At 37.3% G+C, this 25,650-nt stretch overlaps 1 protein-coding gene across 3 annotated transcripts in view; it reads right to left on the reverse strand.

Moving 5' to 3' along the window:
- Positions 1 to 18,565: 18,565 nt before the first annotated feature.
- Positions 18,566 to 25,650, reverse strand: part of LOC126320553 (vitamin K-dependent gamma-carboxylase) — an 80,321-nt gene continuing 73,236 nt past the window's right edge. For all 3 annotated transcript variants that reach the window (XM_049994012.1, XM_049994020.1, XM_049994027.1), the window contains one exon: positions 18,566 to 22,868. In XM_049994012.1, the coding sequence (XP_049849969.1) occupies positions 22,462 to 22,868 (407 nt within the window). In that variant the 3' untranslated portion in view covers positions 18,566 to 22,461. The remainder of the gene's footprint in view (positions 22,869 to 25,650) is intronic.

The following is a 25,650-nucleotide window of genomic DNA, read 5'->3' on the forward strand; positions in this document are numbered from 1 at the left end:
GAATTGTACATCCCACAGTCAACAATATGGATATCTTTATGGTCTATTTTACACTGGTACCTGCAAAACATCCATATGGTACAACAAATGAAACCTCATGGTCCACAGCAGTGTTATGATTTTGTTCTTCAGTTTCTGGCATGGGTCAAAGTTGATGACATGTGGACAGGCAATATTCAGTGGAGTTAAAAGGCACATTCTACTTTATAGGTGCAATGAATGCATAGAACTGCAAAATTTAAGGTACTGTTAAACCACAAGTTGTGCATGAAGAGCCAAGCCTTTCAAGCACTCATCCTATGTGACTGTGCTCTGTGGATTCACAAGCAATTTTATTCTTGGTCCACTCTTCTTCAAAGAGAATACACCCAGGACCTGTCAGGTGCATTGTGAGATCGGCATGTTATTGAGACCTCCTTGTACAGTATGTGATTCCTGTTTTGCAAGAGAGGGCAACATCTCATGTCCCTCACCCAGTGAAAGATCTGCTTACTGCAACCTTCCACAAATGTATTATCTCTAGATGTTTTAGAGACGCATGGCCTGCAAGATCACCTGATCTGAATCCATGTGACTTTTGGTTCTGGGGATATCTAAAAGAATGCATTTACCAGGGGCACATTCAGTCTCTACCTGATCTGAAGGTCAATATAGAGGAACATGTTGTTCGGATTCCACCAAATTGCTGCGAGCAACTGTTGATCTCATAGTTTTAAGGAGTCAGCGTCTTGTCAACATCTCTGATGATGCTCATATTGAACAAAGTGTATTAGAGCCAGTTAATAATAAAACAACATTATACCTTTCTCACTTGTTTGAACTTTTATGCCTATGTCCTGTTCCTAACCAATCTTTAGCAAGTTTCATTGCCATATGATAATTACAGCCCACAGGGGCCTCTGTGAACAACAGCACTTAAACTGTAACCACCTGGTAGTTAACTCTGTTGCTTCTTACTTCCATCTTCATCAACATACATCAGCAAAATTAGTTATGAAATTCTATTTTTATGTGGCATAAGACTTGAGATTCAAAGTGTTTGATATCTTATTATTTTGTGACATTGGGGGTGGGGGGGGTGGGGAGGTTGATTTGCAGTTACGTTTTATTCCATTGAAATAATTTTTCATTGCAAACTGTCAATGTAAGTGTTTTATTCACCTGTATTTTATGGAAATTTTAATCATAATGGAAAATTATATGCCTCAATATTTCACATGTCATATGCTGTGTTAGCGGAAACTAATTACCAGCTTTCCTATCCCTGCACTGAAATGATAGAACATCAGCATTAACATCCCCCTTCACAGCTGGCAAGCTTCAAAAATGAGGATTTCTGAGATTTTTTGTTTGAAAATACATGTTAAATTCAGAAGAATGATAATTAGTGCTTTATTCAAAGTATCTTCTATAGTTTTTTATATATTTTTCCCATCTTTTGGGCAATTTGTGAATACAATGCGAGTAAAAATTTTTCCCTTTTGCTGAAAATCATTCATTGGGCCATTTTTTCACATCTTTGTATGAATCAAAGCACTGCTCAGCAAATGTATGACCCATCGATGCAAACAAGTGGTAACTGGGAGGAACCAAATCCAGTGAGTAAGGTGTGTGGGGTCGAACTTTCCAGCCAAGTTGTTCCAGCATGTCATAAACTGATTTTGCCTTACGTGAAGGAGCATTGCCATGAAGAAAACTTAACTTTGTGTTGCCTCTTTCAGTTTGTGGCCTTTTTTCAAGCAGCAAACTGTTCAAATAGTCAATTGTTGTTGATAATGTTTAGTAGAAACAGTTTCCCCAGGTTTTAACAGCTCATCATAATAGACTCTGTTCCCGCCAGATACAAAGCATCGCCTTTGTGCCAAAGCAATTTGGTCTTGTGGTCGATGTGGGTGGTGTGCCTGGGTCTACTCATGATTTTTTGCACCGGGATTCTCAAAAAAAAAAAAAAAAAAAAAAAAAAAAAAAAAAAAAAAAAAAAAAAAAAAAAAAAACGCTTGTCATCCTCTATAACTATACAATGCAAAAATGACTTCCTTTTGTACTAAGTGAGCATAACGTCACATGTATTTTTGTACTTTTCCATTTGTCTGTCATTCAACTCATGTGGTACCCATCTACTGGTCTCCTGAATCTTTCCCATCTCTTGTAGTCGATTGGAAACAGCTTGTTAATTTTGCTCGGCAAGTTGTTTTTTGTTCAACACTGTTTCTGATTCCACATCTTCATATTTTTTGGTGTTTTCCACGTTCCTTGTCTGCAACGTTGAAGTCTTCACTTTTGAAATGCTGAAAACATGGTTCACACATATCTTGGAATGAAGCATGTTCACCAGAAGCTTCTCGAAGTAATTGGTATGATTCTGCAGCAGTTTTCTTCAAATGAAAACAAACAGTTAATGCTGTCAGGGAATGCTTTTTGTTGGGTATAAATTTCAATATATTGAAAAACTAAACACAACACACACTTTTCCTGTTTATCACTCATACATGTCTGACGCTTGTTGATGACACAACAAAATGGCACAGTGTCAAATATTTATAGCACAAACTGAATTGGAGTCACATCTGTTGTCCAAAATCCACATTTCTTACTTGCACAACTGGTAGAAAGCCTGGAAGGCAATATTAATAAATATCAGGAAATAATGTTGCATAAAAATGAAATGCGTTCACACCTCCGCTCTGAGAGCTTGTATAAAATGAGCATGAGAAGCATTCCATTAGCATAGGTGCCCCTAGCACAGCTAAGACTTTGTAACATTGTTGCAAATAATTGGCAAACCTGTGACAGTGCACTTATTTTCATGTGTAGTTCTGAGTTGTTCTGCTAAACTCATTTGGCATTCCCTTTCCACTTTGATGACATGCTATGTAATCCACACACATGATGAGACACTGAGACAGAAAATTTAATTTTTGTATGTGAGGAATGCCATACAAATTAACAACTGTTCTTATTTTTAATCTTGCATTACGAGGCTCAGCAACCAGTATTGTGATGAGAAGAAACCAGCAGTGCTTTGTAAGCTCATTGGTTCTACACATGTCTTGTGATGCAAGGATGGTGAGAGTTCCCACTCCTAACCATGATGCAAACCAGTGGAGTCTAGGTTATTATTTTCCTTATTATTTACAGGAGCTGCAAATTGTTTGAAGAAATTATTTAACAAATTTCGAAGAAAACCATTACATATTACGTCTTCCTACAAGCTTGACTCAGTAAGCTGTGCTAATAGTCACAGGGGACTGATTTGTGACTACCAAGCTTCTTCACTACACAAACATTTCTGAAGAACTTCAACTCACCTTTCATTTGAGTTTTGTTCATCACTTAGGGTCCATACATTAGGGAAATTGTTAGGAACTGAATGCAGTTCCTCTGCTCTAAATCTGCATAACAGGAATTAGGCACCCTTGTAAACATTTGCTGACACTGACATTAGCAACTTACTTCCACTCTGGGCAGCTTGAAAATATCAAAAATTTGTTTGTTTAAATGTAACTCGGTACTTTAAATATCACTTTTGATAGGCATTAAGTTCTCCATGAATCTATATGCAGACCTCAAAATGTGCAGTGTGCCTGCATTGCTATAGAGCATCTACTGCAAAGTATTCACACAGTTAATCATATATATTTACAATGTGAAATCAAGCAATGACCGTAAAAACTCCTTACACCATAGTTACTAACTGTGGCTTGATGGAAAAAATAGAAGTTCCAGACGAAAAATTGTATGAAGACTCACTTATAAAAAGAAAAGAAACAAGTGTAAAGCAGTGTAGTGAGGTATTCTGATTGGATCACAAATTATACAATTAATTTTGAGCCATACTCATATCTTGCATTATAATGTAATACATTACTCATCACATAAAAATGGGCCATCTGCCTCCATTGTTATTAAGCATGAAATACAAATCAGAGAAATTTTTTGTGGAGCATCACTCAACAAGACTACAACAGTAAATACTCTCAAAAGAAACAAGTGATAGCTGATGCATTCACCACAGGGTGAGGGAGAGCAGTTCTACCATGGCAGCCACTACCAGGTGCCCGCAAATGGGTCCAGGAGAAGTCAGATGTACACAGCATTCAAGATAGTTTTCCTAGAAACCTACCCCCAAATATGTTATTGGATGGAACTGTTATTATCAATGTGCCAGAATGTGCTATATTACACTCTGGACTTCAGCATTTGGACAAAAGTCATTATAAAAGTTTCGGCTCTGAGCCATTCGTTCATGAGACATTGCATTCAGATTATGCAGTTTACTGCTAAACCATGGGTGTAATTGTTGCACAGACACTCTAACAGAAGACAAAACTTATCCAGTAACTGCTGCAGCCTACAGCATTGCCAGATTGTGCAGATATCCCTACAACATGGCCACGTTATTTGCTCCATGTCACAATCAGTGTGGACTTAAACTCTGCAATGGTGGCAGCTGGCCAGATTTTATATCAAAGTGTGTACATTCATAGGTGAAGAGGTAATAATATCACCTTTCTATTCCTTATCCGCAATTTTCGATATCATTTAAAGGTGCTGATATTCTGTTCATAACTGTATATTGTAAAGTATATGTACAGGTGCAAGATACATTCAGAATTACTATGCATTTTTTAAATTGTGGCAATGATCATAAAATTGCATGTAAAAATTATTTTAATTGTGTGTGCTAAATACTCCCTTTTTCATTTGCAGAGCAGAAATGTGACTACACTTTTCTTCAGTAAAACGAACTAGTTCCTAATAACATTTGATAGGAAAGAAATATTTCTGATAACTTATTTGACTTTGGCCACTGTTAACTTTACTTTCTCCTTGAAATATCTGTCCATTCAGTGACCATAGTTTAAAAAGTGAATGAATTATGAGATTATCTTATGGTTGGTAGCTGAGCATCTGCATTTGCTTTTTACCACTTCACATCATTCACAGACACTGCTTATTTCATCAAAATTATCATATAAAGTGTGTTTTGAGAACACTGTCAAGGAGAGGGAAAAGATTTATGTTTGTAGAAAGCCTTTATTTTATTTTTTTTAAATATGAGAAGCCCCCTTAAAAAGAAGCTATGAAAGAAGAGAATAATTTCTGGATTCCTAGTGTGGAATTCTTCTTACCATAAGAACTGTATAAATTGATTCCACTTAAAGTGTTCTCAGTTTCTAGTGACCTACAATGGGAGAAATGATCATTATAATGAAATAAAACAAATCAGAACTCCCACAGAAAGCTACAGGTGTTTGTTTTTTCCTTGCACCATTCAGGGGTGGAGTAATACAGAATTATTGTGAAGATGGTTTGCTAAAACCCCTGCATGGCACTTTAAATGTGGTCTACAAAGTATCGTAGATGGTGACTTGCTTTCTTGTTCATTCTTATTAGAAGCTTATCATTCATATTTTGAATTATACTGTCAAGAATGTTCCTATTGATCACATGAAAATTTTCGCTCTGTGAACTGAGAGCAATCTTTATCAGTACTGATTTAGGCATGTAAATGATTAGCATTGGCTGTATTATGTGAAAATAGTGCTTAATGCTTTTGGTATATCTAGAAGAATGAGTAATATAAATTCTGTTGTTGGTTCCATGTAAATCTTCAATCTGTTCTCTCTCTCTCTCTTTCTCTCTCTCCAGGGTGTCTACTCTCCAGGAAACAGGAAAAAATAAGAAATAATTTCACCTGGGAGAAAACCAGGAAAAACCCAAGAATTTTTCTGAAATTCCAGGAATTTTTCATTGTTTTAGTTTACAGTTATATTTTTTGTAATTCTGACTAATAAGAACTGATACTCTAACAATTCTGCTTTAGCCCACTACTACAGAATAATGCTGCAGCAATAAAACACAAACAAAAGAAAAACACCAAATTGCAACTTAAACTGCAAAGAAAATGTAGCATTGAAAAAAAAAAAGCACACACAAGCCTTTACTGACAACAAAGTGTGTCAAAGGTTTTAGCACAAAAACTATGCAATACTTCATAATAACCAACTGCTTTCAATGAGCAGATGACATCACAACTGTTTACAGTAATTTCATTTGATCCATTACCAGTGGAGCCACGCGCATGTAGAGTTACATATGAGCAGTGCCTTCCCCCACTTCAGGCTACTTGAAATGTGGCGTTAGCTCTGTAAGCAGTAGCAACAAGCAGCCAGATGTTAGCGGGTAAACTTGTTCTAATACACCCAAACAGCAAGATTCACACATTCACAGAGTGGTTATGAGTTGTAGTTGCGGCTAGTCTTCATATGATGTGTGTTTACATTTCATGATTTTTGTGTTTTCTCTTTGTTTACAGCTCTCATGTCGAATTAAAATAAAAGGGATTTCTGTGGCTGGGAGCTATCAGGTGAATTACAGTACATTCGCATAGTTTCAGTTCTCTGATTTGATTTGATTTCCATTTTACTGGCAATCAGGCATTAATCTGTGAACATAGAATACATTCTCAACTACCAAGGCCACTAAAATCATTTACGGCCACTAAAACAATTTATTCATATAGATAACCAGTTTCAGCAATTCTCTGTTGTCATCTTTGGATCTATGTTTACATCATAAGTGGTGCTGTACAGTGCACATTGATGAGCCAAAGCGCTATGACCACTGCCCACTGCGAGACTGAATGCCTCCTGGTGGTGTTGTGTGCACGTGACGCAGCATGGAAAGAGTGTAAGTGGAAGGCAAATGAATGGGTAGTAATTATAGTGAAGATATCTCAAAATCCAATTATATAAGCAGTTTTGATGAAGGCCACATTGTTGTGGTATGGTAGCTGGGAACAAGAATCTCTGAAGCGGCAAAGCTGATTGCCTGTTGGCATACTGCTGATGTGAGCACCTAGGGAAAGTGGTTGAAGGATGCTGGAATAACAAGTAGGCCACATGATTTTGGATGACCATGCCCCACCACAAAACATCTGCATCTACATAAATATTCTGCAAGCCACCATATAGTGCATGATCGAGGTTTCCCTGTACAGCTACTTATCATTTCCTTTCCTGTTCAACTTGCAAATAGAGTGAGGGTAAAACAACTGTCTACATGCCTCTGTACAAGCCCTAATCTCTTGTATCTTATGTTCGTGGTCCTTATGTGCAATATTGCAATATTATTCGTGGCATTAGAATCATTCTGCAGTCAGCTTAAAATGCCAGCTCTCTAAAGTTTCTCAATAGTATTTCTCCAAAAGAACATTGCCTTCCCTCCAGGGATTCCCATTTGAGTTCCTGAAGCATCTCCGTGAGAAATTACATGTTGTTTGAACCTGCCAGTAACAAATATAGCAGCCTGCCTCTGAATTGCTTCACTATCTTCCTTAAATCTGACTTGGTACGGATCCCAAACACTCAAGCAGTTCTCAAGAACAGGCTGTACCAGCATCCCATTTGCGATCTCCTTTACAGGTGAACCACTCTTTCCTAATTCCCAATAAACTGCAGTTGACCATTCAACTTCCCAACCACAGTTCTCACATTTAGGGATAGCTGCCATTCATCACACCAAGTGGAAATTAGGTCTAAGTTATCTTGTTTCTCCCTACTATCACTCAACTTCAACACCTTACCATATACCAAGGCATCATCAGCAAACAACCGCAGATCACTACCCACCCTGTCCGCCAAAATGCAGAGGTCAGAGGATCCCCTGCTGTATAATCCAGATTAGGCAGTGATCTGTGGCAGATCTGAGGACAGAGTACAATGCTGGTGCAGGCACAGACATTTCGGAGTGCACCGTTCAAAGGCCATTGTGGAGCATGGAGTTCCACATCATATGATCCCTACATGTTCCTATGTTGACCCAACGACATCATCAATTATAATTTCAGTGGGCACAAAATCAACCAGTTTTGACTGTGGAGCAATAATAACATTTTGCCCGTTGAATGAATCACATTTCTTGTTACACCAGGTTGATGGTTGGGTCCTTACACTGTCATTCAGGTGAATGGCTAAATAAAACATGCATTGGATCACAGATGTAGGCTGGTGAGGGCAGAATTATGCTCTGGGGTACACTGAGTTGGGATCTGTGATGATAATCAAAGGCATCATGACAGCAATAAACTATGTGAACATTACTGCAGGCTACCTGCATCGCTTCATGCTTAAAGTCTCCCCCTACAGCAATGACATCTACCAACAGGATACCAGTCCATGTTGTGATACCAGAAATATGCGACAGTGGTTTGAGGGGTATTATGATGAACTCACATTGTTGACTTGGCCAGCAAATGTGCCTGTTTTGTACCCATTGGAACATATATAGGGCACCAGCCGCATGCCAGTAAATCACCTTCCAGTAATTAGCAGGAAATGGTTGACTAGTGCATAAACATCAGGTGCCACACACTTCTGGAATCCTGTCAAGTACTTGTGGAATCCATGGCATCCAGAATCTTTGTTGTACAGTGTTTGAAAAGTGGGACAACATACTACTAAACAGATGGCCATAATGTTTTGGCTCATTGGTGTATGTCCATGTTGGTAAGGTGGGCTACACTAGAAGTCAGCATGTCAATTTTAGAATATAGACATACATTGTAAGGCACCTCTTACTATACTGATGGAGAAGATTATATAATTATGTCAACATAGATCCAAAGATGACAACAGAGAATTCCCAAAGCCGATCATCTATATGAATAAATGATTTTAGAAATTTATTTTGTGTTCATAATACTACAGATTGTCCCCATGTTGACGATGTCAAAAGTGTACAAGCAATAATCATCTTGCAGGACAATTAAGTTATTTTTATTTGGTTTGCTTAAGAAGATTGACTTCCATTAATCTTTTCTGCAAAGGCAACCAATTTATTTGAAACAAAGTGTTTCATTCCACACTGTTGGTTAGTTTCAACTCTTCACTGAATTTCAAGTGCATGTTTTCACCTTCTGGCCCGTATGGCATAATGACATAATAAAGATCCAAACATGAGATAATACAGGACTGGTACTCCAAGAAAAACTGGTATCCCAAAAACCACACTGATACACTTAACAGCGGGTAGGTGCCTATATCAGTGTGAATCTGGGCATACAAATGTGCACTTTAAGCTGATTTGTGTATTTCAGTATGGTTGATGAAATTCCAAAGCTTGTGGAGTATTCTGATGTCATGTTTCTTTTATGACATAATGTACGATCTGTTAATGCTATATACTTACCAACATAAGTAAATGTTCACTTGAAGATGACTAAGCAGGCAAATTTGCTAAGTAGTATTCAATAACATGTTTTGTTTCAAATATATTGACGGCTTTAACATAATTTTACAAATGTGACCTCTGTTGAAACAAAATGTTTTTCGATCACAAGACATGTTTCAACACTTGTCTGGTACCTTCTCTAGGCTTGAAGTTATTTCAGTTTCTGTTGTTTATGTCTTAAATTTACAGAACACCATTCTTCAGTAAATTATAGACTGGCAGTACACTGTGTTTTATCACCATAACTCCATACTCTTGGAATAGAACATAAACTGCCAGTTACACAGTTTCTTGGCCTCACAGATAACCTTATTAATTTTTTATACCATTTGAAAATGTCATGAAGAAGTTATTGTCCTTAGTTCTGACATATACCAACATTTTTTTTTATTTTTGCAAGAAATTTGTATTCCATCTTACTAGTTTTTGCAGTGCTGTGTGGATATAAACTTGATTGGAAATGCTAGATAATAGTACTGCAGAGTACAAATAAAAAAAATTATGTTAAGGCCATCATGTAGCAAAATATTTGGGTACTTTGAGTTGTAGAGTCTAGTTTTATATTCCTTGTTTGGGTAGGATATCATAAACAATTGCCCTAAGTACAAAAACTCCTTATGTCCTCTACAAACAATGTTCTACAGTGCTGCATATGGTCACGTGATGCCTACTAAGCATGAAATTTCAAACAGAAGTGCGAGGAAAGGCATATGAGCAGACCAAACACCAAACATGGGCTTCCTATGTCATCGTAGCTGCACATGAGCAAAACTGCCTGTTTTCTGGCTTTCTCTGGTAATTGTTCATGTCAACCTATTTCTAATAGGTCATGGGAAAACAATGCGAATGGTGGTTTAAGATGCATTACTTTCGAAATAAATTTCCTTTTACACAAGATGAATTATGTTATGTGTGAGAATGCGAGATGAATTTCTTACATCACAGAGCATTTGACTCTCATACAAAACAAATATTTTGAAGACTACTTACTTAGAAAAATTTCGGGCCCAGAAGACTAGCCACTTATGTCATTATTTAAAATTTTACTGGTACATTTGTGTTTCCTACATCTTAAAGGGTAACACATGTAAAAAACGACTGATATTATATGTCAAAGCTTAGCTTTGCTTGTTAGTGTGCTATATATCTATTAGTTTTCCTATTTGTGTGTTTGCACTACTTAACAGTGATTTTGCTGTGGCCTGAGTATATCACTTGTCCAATGTTCTGAATATCTGTTGTTAGTGGCAGGCAAGATCACATGACGTGCTATGGCAGGCTGACAAAAGTGCATCGCTAGCAAGATTTCACTGCTTAAGAAACTAATGTGCTATATTTGGAGGATATGTATATATACTTTCATAATAAGAACATACACAGTGTACATGTCTTAACAACGAAAATAATCAATTTTTGACAATATAATGTAATTGGATAGAAAAAAATCTACTCACTAAGCGGTAGCAGAAGAATACACATATAAGAACAGGTTTCATGTATACAAACTTTTGATGCCAGTGGCTCCTTCCTCTGGCAGAAAGGTTGAAGGGGAAGGAAGAGGGGTGAAGGAAGAGGACAGGAGAGGTTTAGGAAAAGGGGTAGAGTTCAGAGAAGTCACCCAGAATGTCAGGCCAGGGGACACTTACTGGATGAGATGAGAACTACGTAAAACCTTCTTTATGTATGTGTGGTCTCCTGCCGTCACTTGGTGAGTAGGTTTTTTATCTATCCAATTACATTACAGAGTAAATGTTGCTGAGCATCAAAAATATTTCCAATACACGTCGTTTTTTTGCTGTTTTTTGTTTCCTAAAGTGCCGGGAAGTTCTACACATTTGTATAGAACCTTCGCTTTCAAAGGATTTGTAAGTTTTATAGTGTTCAATACCCAGTGGACCCCAGTTGTTCTTCCTGTCACATATCGCTTCTTTCACCTCTGGCAACTATTAGTGAAAAGTGCAAATTATGCCCTAGTTTGAAATCAGTGCTAATCTGTAGGTCCTCCTATAGCTGATTGGGTAAGTAACTTCAAAGATTGGAGGAAGGGAAAACCACATCATTCAATAGAACCATTCCTTGTAAAGCAATATACACTCCTTCTTCTTCTCATACACATGAATAATTGGGATGAAAGGAATGGGAAGGAAATAATGACTTATAGCCACACAGGGCATTTTGGCAATGCAATGGTGAGAGTTGAAAATTTGTGCCAGATCAGGATTCTTGTCAGGCCCAAATTCCCTCTTTCTCACTCACCAGACGACAACCACCCCTGCCCATTAATCCCCAACTCGCAGATTTCTGATTCTCATAGGAGTTCGGCATTGGTTGTGCATTCACACTGAAAATTTTTCATCATACAGCGGTTGTGTCCATAGAGTTATAGACATGAGTGATGTCTGTTCTGTCGCAGTCCTGGTCTTGCACAAATTTTCAACTCTCACTGTTGCAGTGCCTTGTGTGGTTGGAATTCATTATTTCTTTCCTACCTCTTTCCCATCCTGTTTCCTTTCACCCCACTTGTTCATGCATATGTCCCAGTTGTTTCATTATGAAAGGTGTTTGCTCTCTCAGCCATGTTCGACAGAACAGACACCACTCACATCTCTAATCTCATATAACCTTAGGCATCATCTTCATTTATCACTACTTTTATGTTACAAAAACAGACAGTGGCATGGACAGCAATATGAATTTCGAAGATTATGGAGTGGTTGTTGTGGTCTTTAGTACCGTTTTGATGCAGCCCTCCCACCTACTATGTCCTGAGCAACCCTCCTCATCTACTGCAACCTATGTTCTTTTGAACCTAATTACCACAGTCATCTCTTGGTCTCCCAGGCAATTTTTACCTCCCACACTTGCCTCCAGTACTAAATTGGTGATCCTTTGAGTTCTCAGAACATGTTCTATCAGGTAATACCTACTTTTAGTCACGTTGTGCACCAAATCTCCTTTCTCTCCAGTTCTTTCCAGTAACTTTTCATTAGTTACATGATCAACCAATCTAATTTTCAGAACTGTTCTGTAGCACCACATTGCAAAAGCTTTCATTCTTTTCTTGTCATAATTGCTTATTGTTTACTTTCACATCCATAGAAGGCTACACTCCATATGAATAGCTTCAGAAAACACTTCCTGATTTATATTAGATGTTGACAAATTCCTTTTAGTCAGAAATGCTTTTCTTGCTCTAGGCAGGCTGCATTTTACATCTTCTCTACTTCAGCCATTATTTGTTATTTTGCTGCCCAATTTTTAGTGCCTCTCTTCCTAATCTAATTTCCTAAGCACTTGTAGTGATTCGAGAATTTCCACATAAATTCTGGAACCACTTGACCTTCTGCCGCCTCGAACACATGATGTTTTAAAGATAAGTATGAGAGAGAAAGAGAGCCTATTTACTGTGGAACAAAAGTCTGTGTGTGCAGGATGGACGTTTATTGTGGGAAGACAAGAGTTGCGTCAGATGAGTGATGCTGACAAGTGTTTGCTGCCCACGCCATAGAACCCATATGGAGGATGCACAAGGAGTAACTACGTACTATTCCTTGGTGGTCGAAAAACTATAATTGTTATAGACCATTGAAACACGATGTGTCTAGAGACTCTTACTTAGTCTTGGTGTTAGACTTGCTAGAAGCAAGACCTGTTTTTGAATTTCTGAGTGGTTCTAAAACCAAACTTGTTTGTAAATGTTAATTAAGAGTGTTTCTAAAGCTCAAAGTATGAGTGAAATACAACAAGATGGAGACATTTATATCTAAGAAGAGAATTTTATGGTGTATAAATACATCATGAATTACCTACTTATTCAACAAGGAAGGCATTCTGACTTTACAAATTCTGTCGCCCAAACTGTCACGTTAGAGCGTCGTGACTGACATGATCAGGACTCGAAGGAAGAGGAATTTTTAAATGAAATCAAGGTAAAAAGATATTCTGAGTTGCCATAGCAACTAATGGTAACAAGACAGGAAAATTGTTTCGCAGAGTTGGATTCTGAATAAACAGTAAAAAGGGGTGAAAATTAATAAATGCCATACAAGAAAAAATGCAAGGAAAATCTCAACAGTTTAAACTAAGAAGAGTTACAATGAGATCTATTCGACAATGAAGATCCAGTGTGGAGTTTATGCAGCCCTCACACACATCACGGGGGCATGGACCCTGTAACCAGCAACTGACACCAGTGACGCCAGCTGCTGCTCACCAGTGCTGACTACAAATCCGTTAACTAACACCGAAGCTGAAACCAATCTTTGACGCTGCTAGTGCCCATGCTGTTCACCGGTGCTGATTCCTCACCTGCTCACTGATCCACACCTGCTCACTGATGCAGCCTAAAACTCTAGGGTGAGCAAAAGGCAATTATTTGAGTGTGAGGTTAAGGACACTGTTCAATAACAGACTATTAGTATAGTTATTATACTCAGAGGTGAATTTTTTTAATGATAGCTCAACCTAAAAGTAAGGGATAATACTCAAAAACCTGGGGAAATATCAGAACCAGCCATGGCCATGACAGTGGGTAGGGAAATGTCGAACTGGTCTGAAGTAGTGAATTTAATCAAAGCTCAAAACGTCCAAATCACTACTTTAAGTAAAAATTTAGAAGCTCAGTGTTTACAATTAAATTCTAGATTAGATGCACAAAGTAAAGAATTTACTGTTCAAAGTACTTCTTTAAGAAAGGAACTAAATACAACTCTAAATGCTCAAAGACTTAAATTAGACACAGTGAATACTCAAGTAAATAATGAAATAGACAACCAGGGGGCTTCTTTAAGTAAGGAACTAAATGAGACCCTAAGAAAAGAAATAACTGTGGTATTTTCTAGTTTAAATAATCAAAATAAAGTCCTAAATGAGCAAGCTACAAATATAGGTTTACTAAGGAATGAATTTGACACTCTAAACCATAAAGTAGAAAATTTGAAAGTAGATTTAGGAAAAGAATTAACGAGTTCTCTGAACGTTCACGTAGACTAACTGTTCACTGACTTTAGTCAGACACAGAGTAACCGATTCCAGGATTTAACCAAGAAGTTAGAATTTGATATTGAAGACAAATTTAATAATTCAGAATCTGAATTTAGTGAAAAATTAGGATCTTGGGCAAACAGGATAAATAAATACCTGTGGTCCAATTGCAAATTGCAGGCATCAGCAATCAAGTAAATGACATGGAACAAAATGTTAAAGAGAAACTAGCAACTTCAGACATAGTAAGAGGATAATCTCTGGAAATGTGTCGACTAGTGCTTTTTCCAAACTTAATGATGACAGCAATGTTATAGATGACTTATGCGAAGAATTCAAACTTATCCATGATAGAGTAGAAAATAGAATAACTTTACCTAATGTTGTGTTACCGAGTAAAGTGGTAATTGTTTTGTTGAGGGGAGGCTTTACACAAAATTTAACGAGAAGTATTGGTCTGTAGGTAATCGAGTGAGGTTAAATGTCAGATCCATGGGATCCTGGCAGAGTCACATCTGTTGTCCCAAGGACAGGGTTAACGTTCTGTGTTAACGGGCAGAGTTATGACTGTTGGACCCCTAGTTGTTTTCGGTGTTTCCTCTGTACTATTTTTCCTGCACCAAATTCCCTTCAAATCTTAAAAACTATTCTGTAATCAATTCTTGAATTCTTAAACTATCCTATAATGTTAGTACCTAAATATGACTAAAATGTAATAGACTTAAGAGAATCATGGATAAACAGTGAACTCTAAACATGAAATGCAATGAATAGTATATAGTATTAGTGGAAAACATAATATGATGGTATTATTCAAACAGAATGATATATAGGCATGAACTGAACATAATCTTTTATGTGTGTATAAAACTATAGTATAAGCTTAATGACTAAACAACTATTTTATTGTAGTGTAAAATTTTCCATTTAGTATAGAACATTTTATACCTTTTATGAAATGTGATGTAGATGGGAGGGTTTGTATTGGTTTTGGATGGGGTGGGTATTATATATTGAAGCATGATTTACACTAAAAATAACTCATGGCTAACACAGAATACACATCACACCTTTCAAAACCCTCGTAAACAAGTGTGACTGAATCTTCACCATTTGCCATTCCATAGGGGTTGCTAAGATTTTCTTTGAGGACTTCAAAGGCGAAGATAAGAATGTCCGTTCTGTAGGAGATGTTTAACAACATGCCTACTCCGGCTTCTCACTCAAGTACCGGTAAAGTAGGGATCCTGGGGAAGTTGGGTGGGAAGGGTTTCCTGTCTTTGGGGCTATCTTCTTTCACTTCTTCGATCTTAGCAACCATTTCTACTTTTTCCTTTCTTACTTCTCGTTTGAGTACCTACCTACTTTCCATATTCAACTACTTCTATCGCAGAAGTCCTTCTCATTTTCCGTGGTTTCCAATAACCTACAACTTACTTTATATTAGTATGCTGAAGAATCAGGCTACACAAACACACTTACGCAAACACACAAAAAATACGATTACACAAACAATGATCTTACACATCGAAAGACGAAAACTATCAAGCGTTTTAGGGGGAAAGGAATGTGTACATTGGGAAAGGATGCACACATTATTATTTACAGTAACAGTTCTACATAGCACATACATGTGTGTCTGCCTATAATCATTTCATATTACCTATGTGCATAAGTATAGAAGAACTATGCTAATTTTACATCGAGTATACCTAAGTAGGAAGTGTGAGTAATTAAGAAGAGCATAAGCCAGAGACGAATGGTTTGTGATAATTGTTAAGAGGATTCAGTCTGACAAATATTCTGATGAATTTGAATTGTAGGATGATAGTGAGACTCTTATAGCTTGAGTACAATATATTGAACAGAGTATATAGTCATGATTAAAAGTTGAAAAGTAGAGGAGGACTCTAGGGTACTAAATGAAGTATTAAAAAGCAAGTGCAATCAGAGGATATTTAATTATACTGTACATAAAGATGTATACTCGTGTAATGAACCTAGAGGCCTACTCATAAAGGATAAGGAGGGCGCACCCAGCATTTATTGGATATAAAGGGCAGTTAGGCAGACCTGAGAAAGGCTGACCTATACTGTGTGGACAAGGGCACCAAGAAGTGGATTGACCTGTCCATAGGAGAATAGGAATTTAAAGAGGCATACCTACTGAAATGGAAGGAGGAGGGGCACTCATAGGGTCAACCCACATGTAATGTATAGATGCTGATCCAAGGGGAAAAGGACAGTATTGTGAAAGAAGTCACATATTTTCTAGGAATTATTCTGATACATTTGAATTCTATATTTCACTAGCATTATTATGTTTTCTGGGTGTCAATAGGAATGCTTTTATTTTGCCCAGAGTTCCTCCAGACTACAGACTACTATAAGTAATGAGGCCATTATGTACTAAAGAGGTAGTACAGAGAATCAGAATATTCAAGGGTCCATGACACCTGGAATTTACGATTGGAAAAAGAGAAAACAAAAATTTGGGTCCTCTCAATTTCTGGATATTGAAAGAGCTAACTCCAAATTGATTGAAAGGTTCACATTTTATAATTGTAGGAGAATGGAACAAAGTAATGACGAAGCAATAAGAACAAGAGTATTTATGATTATTTATAGAAAAAGATGTATTGTTGAAAAATGAAGTGTTATCATATGTGATATTAATGTACATGCTAATTATGTATTAAATATTGCATGTTTGATCTAAGGAGGGGGATATGTAGTGGTTCGAGAATTTCCACATAAATTCTGGAACCACTCGACCTTCTGCCACCTCGAACACGCATATATAAAAATTCTGAAAATGAATATATACCTGCGCTTGAAAATATACCTGGGCTGAACTGAAAGTTTGAGAGTACCGAGTTATTTCAAGTGAGAGAGATAGTAATTTTTTGATTCCTGTAACCTGCATTACTTCTTCGGAGAAGAAGTTATGGAGATCGATGCAGCTGCATATCCAGAGAAGAGGTGGCTAAACATTTCAAGCAAGTCAACTGTAGTAAGAGAAGTGTGAGGTTCGCAATCGAGCTTTGCACTGCTTCTCTTGTCGCCAAAACCATTAGACCCTGCCTGATTTAAATTGACTACATTCCATTGTATTTGTTTTATTTTTGTTGATGTTCATCTTACAATCTCTTCTCAAAACATTCATTCTATTCAATCACTATTCCAAGTCCTTTGCTGTCTCTTGACATAATTACAATATTGTTGACAAAATTCAAAGTTTTTATTTCTTCTCCCTGAACTTTAATTCTCTTTCTCTTTCCTTGGTTATTTTGGTTAGGATAGTGAATTCACTATGCTGTTCACTAATTCTCACTATATCTAATGTCAGCCTATACACTGTCCTTTCTAAGTTCTCTAGCCTACTGACCTGACTACGAGAGCTAATATTTCTCACTCTGGCCTGTAGAAGGCCAGTGTTCCCCCTCCCCCGTCCCGAGTAGTCCCTGCCCAGAGATGAGAATGGAAGACTATTTTAGAGCCTGAATATTTTACCCAAGAGGATGCCATCACTATTAAGCTGTACAGTAGAGATTCATACCCTGGAGTGTGGGTGGGGAATCATGGCTGTAGTTTCCCCTGCTTTCAGCTGCACAATAAGGCCATGTTGGCTAATGTCACAAGGCCAGGCCAGTCAATCATCCAGACTGTTACCCCTGCAACTACTGAAATGGATGCTGACCCTCTTCAGGAAACACACATCTCCACAAATCCCTCAGTTGTGGTAGCACTTGTAGTACCATTACCTGTATTGTTGAGGCATGCAAACCACCTCATCTCTGGGTGGGGAATCATCGCTGTAGTTTCCTCTGCTTTTAGCTGCACAATAAGGTCATGTTGGCTAATGTGTATCTGTTGCCTGCTGCCTCCCTTCAAGGTGTCAGCCACCATTACCGAACACTCCATCCCACTTTCCACTTCCTTTCCCCTTCTCTCACTCCACCTAGCACAACCCCTCACACCAGGCAAACTGCATAGGTAAGAGTACTGTACTGCTGACAACAAAGTATTTCTGACAACAAAGTATTTTGCACAGATCTCTTCAAGGACATTGGAAATCTCATATTCTCACTTGTACCCAAATTTAAACTTTAATATTTCTAATTAAAAATAAAAAGCAGATTCAGATGTAGTGTGGCAAAAAACCCTAATGTAACACACAAATATTATACCAAACCATTGGTTTTCTTATCACATCAGATAAATAAGTAAATGTTGTTAAGAAGTGATCATGACAGTCAGTGGAGGCAGATGATTAAAGAACAAAGAAATATTTTGTGTACTGTATAATCACAAAAATCAGCACCAAACTTACAAAGTGATTTATATTAAAAAAGTGTATATTCTGCAGTAATGCCATAACTCTGAAGACACAACAGTACAGTACATTCCAGAGTTAAAATTTTCAGAAAAAATATAGTAATAAAAATAATATTTTTGTGTAAATAGTTAAAAAGATTTATGAATATAAATACCATTATTAGAAATAATTTACAAAAAATAGTATTTATAGAAATAACAATGAAACGTATGAACCAATATGCTAATAACACAGCTGGAACATAATTACAATGTTTAAACAATGCAGCTCATTGTCAAAGTAATAATCACCTAATACAAAATAGTAGTTATAAAAGTAAAAGTAAAATACATACACAGTATGACTTTATAAACATCATTTGGCACATAACTAGGAAGTTTTCATTAAATTATATGAACTCTTCATTGCATGGATCTGTACTGACGAGAGCCTCATGGATGTGGGGCACATCACTTCATTTTAATGCTGGGCTTCACATACAGAGCTGAGCTGTCATAGATAACAGTCATTACCACCAAAGGAATGACATGAAAATTTGATAGACGACAGATTCCATGATATGGGCATTTGTCCATAGTAAAACCACATGCAGCTATGAAAGTAAAAAATTGCTACACATGTATGTGACAAAATGATTCCATATCCTTAAAATGAAACTTAGATTAAGCATAGTAATATTTACCATGGTGACACACAGCAACAGCACGAGGTCTCAGTGTAGTATATATTACACAATTTCAGATGCACATTAAAATTTCTATCGATTGGTTTTGGATGATAATTTAACTGTGATGGTGTGCAATTTAACTGTGTATTACATACCATATTAACTTAAATCAAGTTACCATGATTTTTAATATTGGGGTACTCAATATAACATTTAACTGTGAATGCAATATGTTAGCCACATGACAATCTGTATCAACTTTGTTTTTTTTTTAACTGAAAAAAGATATAAATGTATGCATAGTTAAATAGCTTTCAAAATAAAAAAATCCTGACTTCTTTAGAAACATCAATGTTTGAATGACTCCGAGATCTGAAATAAATTATATTCACACTGTGTAACAGAGGGTTAATGCACAGTTTTTGAATAATGTAAGTCAAAATATCTTTTGAGTGCAACAACGTGGAAATTTCATTAACCATGCTTACATTTTAAATTCAGAACATGCAAATTGATAGCATATCTTAGAAATATATAAAATAAAAACAATGAAATGCTTATGTGTTAATTTCTGAGGAAACAGCAATGAGAACAGGGCTGCCAGACACACAAAAAGGAAAAACCAGGATGGTATTTTGAAAAGGATCAACTACTACTCAACATACAGCAGAGATGCCAATTTGTACAGGTGCACAACAAAAAGACAGTCAAACAAATAAGCTTTTGGCCAAAAAGACTCTCATCAGAATTAGACAACACACAGCACTCACACACACTCACTCACATATGCACGACCACAGTCTCTGGCTGCCGAGACCAGATTGTGAGTGGCAGCATGTTACGGGGGAAGCAATCTGGGTAGTGGGGGCAAGGAGGAGGCTGGGGCAGGAAGGGGGAGGAATAGTAGAGTAGGGGTGAGAGACAGTAAAATGCTGCTTGTGAGAGCCCAGAGGGCTGAGGTGGAGAGAGAAAAAAAAAAAGGAAAAAAAAAACTTCATAACCTAAAGTCTTCCAACATGATACAAATGTGGACTCTGCAAAATAGCAGCACATGCCTTTGAAGATGTGCCTCTTTTCATCTGCGTGCCTAAGATTTAATACAAAGGCAATAGTAAATCTACAAAATTACGCTTTGTGTCACGATGTGATATTAAATTAAACACATTTGAAATTTGGTTTGAAAGCCCATCTTATATGCCATACTTCACATTTATTGTGATACATATCTTACACATTTTTTGTCTTCAGACTCATACTCAAAATTCTTCTTGGATGCCAACCAGCACGCCCATGTTGTGGGGTATTGTCAACCACTTTCTGAACAATAATAGCAAATCACAAAATGATTTACACAAAGTGCTATTAGAGTATACCAGACTTCTGTTACCAGAATTAAAGGAATATCCATAAGTGAAAACACCTGACATGTTCCTTGCTTGTCATTAATTGCACATTTTTAAAGTCTCCCTTTGTACTGTTTGCACTTCAAATATAAAATACGACAATCAGCTGGAAGATGAGCTTTAGTTTCAGCGTTCTTTGCTTTGTATTAAACTACACACAAGAGATAAACAATTGAATTTTGAAAGTGATGTTAGCACCAAATAGTCCCGAACTGTGACAACACAGTATTTTTCATGTAACACATGGAGAGAGATTAGGTTTCTTGTTGAAATTCTGATGCTAAGAAGTTTTTGTGTGCCTTTCATCAGTAGCCACACTTATTTTGCAAGTGTAGTTTGCCAGGAGTTCCTCACAGTTTGGATTCCAAGTTACAGTGTATAAATGACTAGGGTAGCTTACTTCTGTAGAAAACATCTAGACTTTGGTCATAGTACTATTATGACAAGCATATTTGGTGGCTTGGCCACTGTCAAAGTTCTCTGTCCAGTTACAAATATTCTTTGCTTTTAGAAATCATCACCAACATGCAGTTTTCAGTCACCCTTTACATGTATTTTTACACACATAAACATGCATGTGATAATTTGTAGTGTGAAATTTATATACAGTGTGTAATGGGTATAGGTGCAGATATTGTATACGTGGTACTTTAATATGTATACACATCATTGTATTGGTTGTTTTTCCCCTGCATCAAACAGTTTTCCCAAAAACACATCACAAATTTGGTGACCTGATGTTTTCTTCACAGTTGTAACTGCATCACTAAATGGACTACTCCTATCCATATTAACTAACTATTTGGCCTCCACACATCCGCACTTCAACACCTGATCTTCTGCCAAGGGGAAAATAAGCATAATGGCTTGCTCTTGCCACAGGTACTTGGAATTTCTACCCAATTTTTAGGTTTTACAAACCTAAAATATCAAATGACTTACAGTAGCTATAAGTATTGGTCTACAAGGGACATAAAAGATGATGTAATGTTGTTCAAAACACCATATCAATCACCAATAGAAATATCTGCTCTTATACCCATTACACCTTGTGTGTGTGTGTGTGTGTGTGTGTGTGTGTGTGTGATATACTGACTGAAACTGTGTGTTAGATGGGGATTCAGACCTGGAACCTTGTCTTTAATGGGCAACACACTTTATGACTGAGCTATTTAGGCACGGAACACAACCTGCCCAGCTGAACTGTACCTTACAATACTGAATTAACACAGATATTTTCTTGCTATTTTTACAGTATGATGGATAAGAGTTACATTTCTTAATTTTTGTTACACCCTTCCATTACAGATTTTACCATTTTCATCAGATGACACTGAAATGATAAATCAAATATGTAATTTATATGTCACTATCTCCCACTTATTTTCTCACATGTGCCTACTATACTAACTAGACAATGTTTACCACATCCTTATTTATGAGTTTAGATTGAAAATAAACTAAGATGATCAGAAACGAACTGAAAACACCATAAAAGATAAACAGGTGTGAAATTATATTAATATAGAACCAAAAATTGGGGAATGAAAAATAGCTAACACAGGGCATACTTTTTTTCTGAAGCGAAAACTAGAGAATTCTGCAGAGTATGAGACGTACACTACAGTTATTGACTAACATGGAATCTCCGATAATTTCTATGGGTAAAGCATTTTTCTTTTTCTTACTTATATCTGAAGTTATCATTATTTCTAATTAGTACCTGAATAATAATTTTCTGGCACTTTTCTAGTTTTCTGTAAATAAGTCAATTCCAAAATAATGTAGTCACATATTAGAAAAAACTGAAAGATGTATCTTGTCCACAACAAATTTTATGCTACTTTAACACGTCTAGGCATTGGGACAGAGAACAGTAAACTCAGAATAGCATTAAAAATCATACCTAAGGCTGTCAAAAAAGTTTTTATCTGGGATTTTAAGTCTGAAAAGAAATCATTATTTGGGTTTGGCATCTCTACATTTTCTGATTGGTCAGCTTCTTCAAGCAATTGTTTTGTGTAATTCGTATATGTGTACATGTAGCAAGCAGGTGTAGAAGATACCACAAGCACTTTATGGAAAACACCAACTGGAATCCGAATTGCTTGCCCCCGAGTTAGGAAGTGGCTTGTTGATATGTTTTTCCGTTCCGTGGTGACATTCACAAAGACTTCTCCCTCTAATATTGTAAGTGTCACATTTGATAAATCCTTTGCTATAAAATTTTCAAGGTAAAGACCTGTAAAAATAAAACAGTCAAACAGTCTGCTGTGTACTTACACCATAAAAGCATGCTTCATGAACACAAGTTCAAGACAAATGACAAAAACACTAGAACACTTTCTATAGCATAACAAAACATTTCATTATGTAACAGAACCAAAAGGTCCCCATAACTCAGGTATATATGATGAACAAATCATCACCATTGGGAATTAGTATTTCCTGGGTTAGTAATGCTCACAGAGAAGTGACACAAATGGTAGGAAATATTATACAGTTGCCATCAGCCACATAACTGGTGTCAAAGTTGTTTGCACATCATTTGGCTTTACAGTGTCACATTCTGGACAATATGCATTCTTCAAATTAAATTAAAATCCAAACATGCAACAAATGTCAATCTGGCATGATGGTAATACATGCTTGGATATCCAAACAATCAGCATTTCAGCACAACCACTTAAGAGTAGGTGGGAGTAACATCATCTATATTCTGTACAAAAGGAAAGTTTATGTAGCAGTTTCTCATTTATAAATCACATTTGAATGTTGGCTGTTTGTGAGAAGATAAAGATATGCCTTGAGTAGCAAGGAGAAACATCTACTAGTACATATGTGATTGTAACAGCAGCAGGACTGTGGCCTAATGGGATTGTAGTTTATTGTTCTCTGATATTGCTGCTTGCATCTGTCAGGATCCCATTATAGGGACAGTGCAGCAACGTATGGATCATCTCAGACTGTCAGCATGGGCACCATTGTCATGGCTTCCACTGATGTGGCAGCAGAAAGAAGTGTGCCAACAGTAGTGTTCCCAGTGGCCACACCAGACAGAGGATTGGCTCTGTGACATCTTTTCAGACAAATCCCAGTTCTGCATACATCATCATGATAGGTGTGTGTGTGTGTGTGTGTGTGTGTGTGTGTGTGTGTGTGGGCTCTGGACAAAATCACACATTGCCACATTTGTCATCATCAGACAGGACCAGCAACTGGTTTTATGGTTTGGAGTGCCAACATGAATAACTCCAGTTTGCCTTTCCATTAACTCGGAATGCAGGATTAATATTTCTGATGTTTAAAGACCAGTGGCTATCTTTGAGGTCTTTCAACAAGATAATGCAAGAACAAAAGATCCCTGCACTGTCCTGACCTACTATGATACAGAGGGTGTTGACTACTCTAACCAGACGACCACCATAAACATCTGAGGGAAAACATTCAACCATTTGCACACACAAATTCTCGTATCAAGCTGAAGCAGCATGGAATGACATAATCATATATCAACCCAAGCTCATTTTGATTCACTGCCCAGGTGTGTTAGAGCCATCATTGCTGCTTACGTGGCATCTCTGTGTACTAGATTTAGCATCCTATATAATCATAAATCACCTACAAATTTAATAATATACTCTTCCTTCTATACTGTTTATGCACCCAAAATAAAATTACGTTATTCGCTATACTCTTATTAACTATACTCAGTGCTGTAATTTCAATGGGCATCGCTGTTATTCTGTGTTTTGCTGCAGAAACAGCCATCAGAAGCCTTGTACATATTGATACTAGCTTAGGAAACATATAATAATAATAATAATAATAATAATAATAATAATAATATGTTCTACTTGTACAATGTTGCTCTATAAACATTGTAGGTGATATCAAATTTGTTCATAAAAATGTGAATTAGATGTATGACAATATTATAAAAGGATAGATTGCTACTCCCCATATAGTGGACATACTTGTAATAGATACAGATGTCCTCCCACCACCAGCTACTCCAGTCCGGTCACAAGCATCACCTATCCCATGAAAGGCAGAGCTTCCTGTAAAAGCAGTCATGTGATCTACAAGCTAAGTTGCAACCACTATGCTGCATTCTACAGGGCATGACAACCAACAAGCTGTCTGTCCACATGTATTGGCACTGACAACATGTGGCCAAGAAACAGCTGGACTACCAAGTTGCTGAGTAAGCTGCCCAATACAACATTCTTCACTTCAATGACTGCTTCACAGCCTGTGCCATCTGCATCTTTCCTACCAACACCAGCTTTTCGGAATTGTACAGATGGGAACTATCCCTGCAATATATCCAACATTCCTGTAACCCCCTGGCCTCAACCTTTGTTAGTCACTGTCCTTCATCCCCTTTCCAGTTCCCATTCCAGCACTACACATCCTCCTATTCCACCTACACACCCATTGTCTTTTCACTTCTCTCCTTTTCTGTCCCCCCCCCCCCCCCCCCCCCCCTCTGCTCTCCATCTGACCCCCCTGCTGCATGTAGCTGACCTACCCTATTCCCACATCGTCCTCGTATGCTCCCACAAGCAGCACTTTACCGTCTGTTACCCCTCATCTACCATCCTTCCCTCTCCCCACCCCAGCCTACTCCTTAACACCACCAGGCAGACTATTTCCCTCACCATGCACAGTAGCTCACAATCTGGCCTCAGCAGCTAGAGACTGGTAATGTGTATGAGAGTTGTGTTTGCACGAATGTGTGAGCACACTGTCTACTGCATAAGATATTTTGGCCAAAAGCTTGAGACAATGGTCGTGTTTGTGTGAGTTGTGTTTGCTTGAATATGTGTGCGAGTTGTCTACTGTAGAAGAACTTTTGGCCAAAAGCTTATTTGTTTAGCAGTCTTTCTGTTGCAACTGTCTGCGACTCAATACCTCCACCATATGGTGAGTAGCAATCCATCCTTTTCATAATATCATCAGTATTTCATCCTGGATTTCATGTTATTTCGATTAGATGTACGGAGGACAAGAAAATCTCC

This window comes from Schistocerca gregaria, chromosome 2 (assembly GCF_023897955.1).
Source record: "Schistocerca gregaria isolate iqSchGreg1 chromosome 2, iqSchGreg1.2, whole genome shotgun sequence".
NCBI classification, from domain to species: domain Eukaryota; kingdom Metazoa; phylum Arthropoda; class Insecta; order Orthoptera; family Acrididae; genus Schistocerca; species Schistocerca gregaria.